The sequence below is a fragment of the Buceros rhinoceros genome, unplaced genomic scaffold (genome assembly GCF_000710305.1).
Source record: "Buceros rhinoceros silvestris isolate BGI_N320 unplaced genomic scaffold, ASM71030v1 scaffold39976, whole genome shotgun sequence".
In the NCBI taxonomy this organism is placed as follows: Eukaryota; Metazoa; Chordata; class Aves; order Bucerotiformes; family Bucerotidae; genus Buceros; species Buceros rhinoceros.
The window spans coordinates 1,825-10,651 of record NW_010420036.1 but is presented as its reverse complement, the minus strand read 5'-3'; the positions used below and the strand labels follow the sequence as shown (position 1 = coordinate 10,651).

The following is an 8,827-nucleotide window of genomic DNA, read 5'->3' as shown; positions in this document are numbered from 1 at the left end:
GGCCTCTGCCTGCCGGAGCCGTTCACCTCCAGGGTTACACCTGTCTCCCCGGTCATCTCCCCGCAGGGACGGCCGTCCCGGCCACACCATGGCCCCGGCAGTCTGCAGGACGCTCCTGGGACTGGCCTTGTGTGCCAGTGGCCTGTGTGTGGTGAGCGGCACCGCCTTCCTCTACCACGACTACTGCGTCATCGGGGCTGGCCCCTCGGGCTTGCAGGTGGCCTATTTCCTCCAGCAAGCCGGCCGGGACTACGTTGTCTTCGAGCGGAGCCATGCTCCCGGCAGCTTCTTCGCCCTCTACCCTCGCCACCGAAAGCTCATCAGCATCAACAAGCAGTACACGGGCAAATCCAACAGCGAGTTCAACCTCCGCCACGACTGGAACTCGCTCATCAGCCACGACCACCGGCTGCTTTTCCGACACTACTCCCGTGACTTCTTCCCCGACGCTGACACAATGGTGCATTACCTGGAGGACTTTGCTTCCCTGCTGAAGCTGCGAATTCAGTACAACACGGCCATCGTCCACGTGACGCTGGAGAGGGACGGGCAGGCCTGGAACGGCCACTACTTCCTCTTGACTGACCAGGACAGGCAAAACTACAAGTGCAGGTAATGGGCATCAGGCTCACCATGGGCATCCTTGAAGTCACAAAATAGCAGATTATATTAGGTGGGAAGAGATTCGTAAACATTTCAGCTAGGGCCAGCAACATCAGGTTGCTCAGAGTCTTGCCCTGTTGAGGCATGAGTATCTCCAAGGGCGGAGATTTCACCGTGTCTTGTGGATTTATCCACCGTCACAGGGGAAAATCATTTTGCAGTGATCGTCGGGGTGAGTGGGTGGAATAACTGCTCCTGGGAAGGCGTCACCTTTCGTGAGCAGCATTATGGCTCGGACAGCTGAGGAGCTGGCAGGATAGACACAGAAGTGGCTGTGATCACCATCACTGCAGGTTCCATCCTCGATAAGTACGCCTGAGATCGCTTTTGGTTTATCACTAGATAATTGCTCTCTGTGAAAAAAACTAACTCAGTTCTACTTGTTGTGGCCGCTGCTGCCTTTACTACAAACTCCAGTGAGTCGGTGCAGCAACAGCTCGGTTCCATTAACCCACATGTGCCCCAGCCAACTGAAGCCCTGGGCTAGCACAGAGCCGGCAGGGGGAACCAGAGAGAAGTAGGGCTGTTGCAGTAGAGGGAGCCAGCTGTGAGAAATAACCCTCAAGGCTGCTGGTCCCTGAATTCCCCTTCCCCTTGTCGTACTTACGCGTGTGTATCCTGTACCGCCATTGAGCTGGTTGCCTAAAAACCTGGAAGTTACTCATGTGAACATATGGAGTATGTTTCTCACCTCTCCTGAGAATCTCAGCTCCATGAGAGCAGGTCATGCTGGCTGTCACTTGGAGGTGCGCTGGCTGGCAAGCTCAGAGGGGACAGAAGGCAATCCCGGACACCCACACACCGCAAGCACGTTGCTCTCGGGAGGCGCGTGAGCAAGGCTGGGACAGCAGACAGCGCTGCTAGCCTCGGCTGCCTGGTGCTCCCTTCTCGGTCGCAAAAGGGTTCAAGTAAAAGTTCTTATGGAGAGATGCAGAAAGTTCACTGCGCTTAATTTTGGCGTTCACAACTAGCGATGTTGCTAACGTTTTTATGACTAGGAATTACATTTTAAAATACAGAAACCATTTTCTATCCCTCTTAAAAATTATTTTTGTTCTGCTGTGCTAAAAGGCGACACAAATTTTAAATCAAAGTAATTTTTATGCAACATACGTAATCAACCTGCGAAAATTTAGTCAGTTCCTACGAGTAGTGCTTGCACATTCATGAACAACAGAGGGGGCCGCGTATGTACAGCACCCACGCTGACCTCTGCTGTGTATAAAATGATGCTCCTAGTCATCTTCATTGACCGGAGGAGAAGGAGGAGAGGAGCAGATCATTAGGTGAAGCTGGGGAGATGTTCTTTTTGAAACCATGACCTGTGCAGCTATTCCAGCGTGGCTGCAGGGGGCACATCACAGCCGTCTTCCACAGCAGGAGGAGGAAGAGCGATGGCCCCATTCCCGCTATCCTTGTTTCTGCAGCTCGTTGTTGGTCGCCACTGGGACGTGGGTCCCCAACGTGGTAAACTTTCCTGGCTCAGAATATGTTGAGGGTTACGAGACTGTGTCCATCAACCCGGAGGATTTTGCTGGCCAAACCGTGTTGATCTTGGGCCGAGGGAACTCGGCTTTTGAGACGGCGGAGAACATTCTGGGCGTCACGAATTTCATCCACATGGTGAGCCGGTCCCGCGTGCGCCTCTCGTGGGCCACCCACTACGTCGGGGATCTGAGGTAGGAAACCACTCCTCTTCCTCTTTCTAAAGCAGCTAGAGTACAAACAAGGAGAATCACTTCTTGCCCAGGCGACGAGCCGGACTGACACAGAGGTGCTGTGGTTCTTGAGGATCACAGAGGAAACATGGGGCCTTTCATCTTTAGGTCCTCAGTTTAAAGCAGTCCGGGTTGCAGTTGCTGAACGCAGGAGCTTGATAAGAGCTCTTTGGGGTCTGTGTGAAATAGCAAAACGTCCCCTTGGGAACGGTATCATGATAAGGCGCTGGCTCCCAAGTTGTTCCCTTGCTTGTAAGCACAGGATCGCTGAGAGTTTGATAACATCCTGCAGGGGCAGCGAGGCCCTGCTGTTCCTGTGAGCCCTGAGGCTCTGGGGATAACACGGAAGGGGAGTGTGGAATGCCTGGTAAAGATGTCCCATTTCCAGCGGGCGAGACAAAACCGTTGATCCCACCTCTCCTCCCTTCTTTTAGCCCTTACTACATTCTCCTTTTTTTTTTTTGAAAAGCAATTAACAATGGCCTGCTGGGACCATTTCCAGTGGGCGAGACAAAACCGTTGATCCCACCTCTCCTCCCTTCTTTTAGCCCTTACTACATTCTCCTTTTTTTTTTTGCAGAGCAATTAACAATGGCCTGCTGGACACCTACCAGTTGAAATCTCTGGATGGGCTTCTGGAGGGTGACCTGGAAGACCTGGCGATCGTCAAGGACAAGAAAGGGAAGCTGCACATCACACTCCGGTTCTACCTGGAGAACAGGAACACCAGCGCAGGCATCGACTCCATCACCCTCCCGCAGGACGAACTGGATAATTTTGCCACCCGCGCACCTTACGACCGTGTCATCCGCTGCCTGGGCTGGAAGTTTGACTTCTCTATCTATAACAGGTGAGGGGGAACCAGGATCTCCGGGGAAGCAGGTATTCAGAGTGAAGGGCCTGACTAGGGAGGAAAGGGAAGGGCAGGTCCTCTCCTGGCAGCACTGCCCAGACCTCCACACACTCTGAGCCCTGCCGGCATTTGCTCACCTGCAGCTACAGCTGTGTCCCAGTGGGAACACATGTGCTGCTGCCCTCTGACTGACAGGCTCTAGGGCTGAGCAAACGGCTGTGTTGGGACCTGGGTGACACAGAAAAACTTGCCTTCTTTAGAACTGAAGATTCTGGCCTGCCAGGTCCCATGGAGAAGGCTAGCAATGTTTTGTGTTTTGGGGTTATTTTGGAATGAGGATGCTACAGGTGCAGATCCCTACAGAAAGGCTTTGTTCTGCATTTTTTCTCTTCACTCTGCCTCGGTTTGTCTCCTAGTGCATAGTGCAGTTGAAAATGATCCTGCTAACTGCACTGCCTCCCAAAATCCACTGTCAGTGGCTCAGGCTGGAATCGGATCTTCTTGTCCAGAGCTACCTTGAGACGAGCACCGTTGTCTTCTGGTAGATCCTTCTTGTAGCAGTAACTGCCACTGAAGGCAGTGGGGGCATGAAGCGGTGTCTTGCAGTGGCTGCAATATAACGTCTGCCTTATCGGAAACCCTTTTATTTTTCCATCCCTGCCCTTCCTGACAGCCTGCTTTTCTCCTTTGCACATCAGATCCCTTAAATTGATGCCAGGAAAAGGGAATAAAAAGAAGTATCCTCAGATCAAACCCAGCTATGAGTCCAGAGGCACTCAGGGGCTCTTTGTTCTTGGCACTGCTAGCCATTCTGTTGACTTCAGGAAATCTGCTGGGGGCTTCATCCATGGATTCCGGTATACAAGTGAGTAGCGGGGTGTACAGCAAGGGCAGAGGTGGGAATTGTTCCTCCCTTCGAAGGAACAATTCATGGCCTACTGCTAGAAGAAAATTACCCTTAGTCTTGCGCCTGCAGTGAGAACGACAAAACACAGACAGGCTGCAGCTGTGTCCCCTGAAGAGGAGGGGAGGTGACTTGGGGTCATATCTGAAGTTTTTGGTTGTCTGTCTTTGTTTTGTCTTGTGTCTCTCTTGCCCATTGTCTCTTATTTATGTAACACAATAGATTTCTGCCTGCCAGATGCTCTGCCTCGTGACAGGCTGTGGGTGAGAGGTCTGTGCTGTGGAGTTAAAACCCAGCGGCTTTGGGCAGTAGAGAGAATTTCCATCTTATGTGTGTGCGTCCATCCTTATCATTAAAGGACTGCTCAGAAGTAATGAAATATCCCCGAGGACCCCCCGCCCCCTCACCAACCACTGAGCATCACATCAGCTTTCAGAGGGCATCTCTACTGCAGTGGCTGGCAATTGGGGTGGGAGATGCTGAGCGTGGATGAGCTGTAAAGCTCGTTTATTGTGTCCTGCCAGTACCTATCAGTGTGCTGCAGCAGTGCAATCGGATTTCTCAAAAGTGTAAGCCTGGATTTTTAAACAAGCTGTCTTTGTTTCTCTCAATGTCTCAGCTCGTGCAGTCCACCGCCTATTGGAAAACCGTCACCATGGTGTCCCCTGGCCATCCACAGTCTACCCTATTACACAGCTGACCAATTCCATCATCAAGCGGGTGAACGAGGCCTCAGGCCTCTACCAGATGTTCAGTGTCCTGGCCGACATCATACTGCTGAGAGAGTGAGTGAGTGAGTAATTATTCCCAGGACGGCACTTCATCATTCCATTCTTTTTTTTTTTTTGTCATTGCTTCCCATGATGCCACCACACAAATGGCTCCATTGCTGCCTAAGGACATTACCATCATGAAGGCAGCCATCTCAAAACCTGTGCCAGTATGCTCAGTTCTGCCAATTACTTCTCTCTTAAACGGTTGAAATGGTCCAGACCTTTCCTCTAGGCTCAGAGGTGTGATACCCCTGTCCTGTCCCCAGGGAAAAGCTTTCCTTGAGCACTGCTCCTGTAAAGAGCAATCCCATAATCCAGGAAAACAGTGAAGTCTTGTAACAGTATCTGCAGCTTTCATAAGCTCTGTGTCAAGTCCAGCCCGGGTCTGTAATGACCAAAAATAACTACTGTCTGAGGCTCTTTGGGCTTGGCTTCAGCCAGCTGAGGGAGTGTTGGGTCCCAGCTGGCTTTTCTCTGGTGGAAAAGCGTGACGGCTGTGGTTGCCATTCACAGGAACGCAACAGCATTTGAATACCTGGAAGAGTACCCGGTTGGAGTCCTGGCCGAGCTGGAAGTGCAGACAGGGAGAAAGGCTCCCAGTGGGCTGTTTGTCGTCATCATGGAGTACGGGAGGAATTTTTCTGGAGCTGACAAGGATGTCTTCTACTACAACCGAGCCGTGGGAGAGGCACAGCATGCCTGGCAGTCCAACTTTCTGCACCCTGTTATTTACTATTACAAACAGCTCCCGACAGGTAAGCTGCCTCTTCCTGCTAATTATCTGACACGAGCAAGGGATGGAGATACTTCAGAGCCAGGGAGTGGGTGCTACCTGAAGGCATTGCATACCCTTCTCTTCCAGTTCCTTCCTGTCCATCCTCTGGGGCACCCGCCACCACTGTGTGAGCTGGGGAGAAAGTTGGGAGTTGGCAATAAGTTTTCATGGGTCAGATTGATATGGGGTGTGGGGTGATCTCATATACCACCTGTGTATGGTCTCATATACCACCTGAGGAAATCTTGCCTCTGGAGACCAGTGAGACAAGTCCGGTTAGTTTGAAGGTAAGAGAAGCATGATGTCCAAAGATGAGTCTTGGATTCTGTCTTCTAAAGGGTGGTACCAAGACCTCACATTTGCGAATGGGAAGAAACAGGCATGCAGGAAATCTCCCCATTCCCCAAAAGAGGAGCGCTGCTTCCCTTTGGCTGGCACCCCACATGTATTTTGCAGAGTCCCAGCAGATGAAGCTGGCTGTTTAATGTTACCACCAAAAGAAAGCTGCTCTTTGTGGCCGGCCCGGGTCTGAGGTCACACAGTGGCAGAGGCAGCCACAGGCAAGGGTTTGAGGATGACTGTTACGTCCAGCAAACAAACACGAACAGTTTCTGTGAGAAATGAGTGTGATGAATCTTCATCTCCAGAAGCCTAAGGTCAGGGTCCAGCCTGCCTTGCACAGAAACAGGGGTGATGAGTAGCAGCATTAAAGCCTGAACGCAGCTCAGCCCATCTGGCAGTCCCTGCCCAGGGGGAACAGGAGTGAAATGACAGGATGTACTGCGGGCAGGGACAAGGGGCAGCTGTGCAGCAGCAGGGCTGTTGGGGATGGAGCTAGCAGAAGGGATTGCAGCTGAAAATAAGGTAGGGATTAAAAGGTCAGGACAAAAGCCGAAACAGCTGTCGTAGCTGCTTTCCACTCCCCAAGCCCTTTTTAATGCCATTTTGATTCTGAGAGATTCCCTTAATGTTCTCTTGGCAGAGCGTGAGATGAGACTTCGGCCCCCAGATTGGCCTCTCCCCCGCCCAGATGCTGTCCATCACATTGTGGAGGATTTTCTGACAGACTGGACAGCCCCGAACGCTCACATCCTGCCACTGAGGCGGTTTTTGGAGAACTGCCTCAGCACTGACCTGCGCAATTTCTTTGCTGGTAATTTGAGCACAGGGTCGAGGTGGCAGGGGCAGGAGGAAGGATACGAGGGACAAGCAACACAGGAGCAATCTCTTCTGCAGGTAGCTGAGATCTCCCTGTGGTGAGCTGGTGGTCTCACCATCAGTCACACCTCTTTGGTGCACTCCCCGGGTGGTAAGAGGTGCCAGTGCTGTGTGGCACTCATGCTCATGGCATGCTCATCAATAGCCTTTGGTCTTGCTCACCACCAGAAGGAAACTGGCACTGGCACATCCAGATTTAGGGACCTGTGTATGAGGTTGGGTTCAGGTTTTCCTTCCTCCTCCGTCATCTGAATGTTCCTTTGTGCCATGGGCACCAGTTCTCTTTCCATGTACTGATGATGGGATTGCTGTCCCGTGGGAAAAGGGAGTGCTGGGATGTAAGAGCTGGAGAGCCTCTGCTGCCTTCCTTCCTGGTCTGAAGACTGGAGCCTCCTGCAGGGACTGCATGTGGCACACACAGAGCAGCAATTCTGTGGTACAAAAAAGATGCCAGAGGGCTGCAAGCTCAAATCTATCTCCTGTTCCTCTCAGAGTGCAGACTGGAGATGCCACCCTGCACCTCCTGAGCACTGCAGAATTAAGTCGATTACTGTGCTGCCATCCGGGGCAGGGTGCCGGGTGGGAAACTCCAGGCATCTTCCCTCATCCTCCCTGCCTTTTGTTTTGAATGAGTCCTCAAGAGTTTATGGGAATTTTTCTCTACAGGGTATCTCTGCTGACTCTGATCCTTTCCCCCACAGAGTCCTGTTTCCTGTTCGCCTTCACCCGTCAGAAGCTACCTCCCTTCTGTCGGCAGGGGTACGTGAGAATGCAAGGGCTCCTGGGCAGCCAGGGGCTCCGGCGCCACGCGGTAGAAGCTGGCCTGCTGGAGGATCACACCCTCGCAGACTTACCAGGGGACAGACCCCCTGACAGCCATGAAGGGTCACAGGACCAGCTGCTGAGAGATCATGTGATACCAGTTCGTCCGCTGCAGCATCTTGTCAATGCCAAGGATGAGCTTTAACCGTTCTCACTCCAGGCTGAAACCCACAGGTGCTGTTGTGACCATGTCGTAACAGAGATCCACAGCAGGGTTCTGCCCTTTCCCCTGCACCTTCTCCATCCCCATGCCATGATCATGAGTTGCCAAAGACCTGCTCAGATCTCGCTGTTACAAAGAGGACCAGCGTGCTCTGAAGGATAAGTGAGGGACCAAAGTCCAGTGATGCTGAGGCTCCCGCGTTGTCCTGGTGGAGACCAGAGTTGCCTGAAGATGCTGTTCATGTTTATCTCACAGATCGACATCTGCAGGGATGTCCAGGGGACAGAGAAGACAGTGCTGGAATGCCTCAGTAACTTAAAATGTCACGTCCCTCTTCGGAGGTGACCTGCTGTCACCCTGTGGCAGCCCCGAGCAGGCTCTTTGGTCCTTGGATGCCGCACGCTGCCATTTGCGTGCCGAATCCCAAGGTGATGCTCCAGGCAAACTTCCTGGTGTCTTTCCTGCATTTGAGTTACAGCAGTTGTGTAGCTTGAGTGGAAGAGGGGTGGTTTTTTAGCTACTGTGTAAGTCCTATCATTTGTCATTTCCTGGAGAGCACTACTAGGGACCCTTCCCTCCACGAAGGAGGAGCAGCTTGCCTGGAATGCCTGGGACACAGAGACTTAGGCGGAGTTCAGCTCCGCTGTCCCCACATTTTTCTTCTCCCACACCAAGGAGCCTCAAAGGTTAACCTCTGTCTTTTATAAAGCATGACCAATTTTTCTCCTATTTGCACTACGTCCCATCAAAAAAGTTTCAGGTGAACTTTGCTGTTGTTAAAATGTTTGTTGTCTGTTTTATTCCCTCCGGTCACTGTGAGATCTACCAGCAGTGACTGGGAGGCTGTCTGCACATTACTGCTGCCTCTGTCAGCCACCTGCGTTTGTCTGTCACCTCCCTGTGGGCTCCTTCCACCGCCCTGGAGTTGCAAAGCAAGA

General features: G+C 52.2%; 1 protein-coding gene across 1 annotated transcript; it reads left to right on the top strand.

The window, feature by feature from the left end:
• The first annotated feature begins 88 nt into the window (after positions 1-88).
• FOXRED2 (FAD-dependent oxidoreductase domain containing 2) lies at positions 89-7,871 on the top strand. Its single transcript, XM_010139154.1, has 8 exons — positions 89-612; positions 2,091-2,342; positions 2,962-3,231; positions 3,933-4,099; positions 4,758-4,923; positions 5,425-5,666; positions 6,669-6,839; positions 7,606-7,871. The coding sequence occupies exons 1-8, from the start codon at positions 89-91 to the stop codon at positions 7,869-7,871; spliced, it is 2,058 nt and encodes a 685-aa protein (XP_010137456.1).
• The last annotated feature ends 956 nt before the right edge of the window (positions 7,872-8,827 follow it).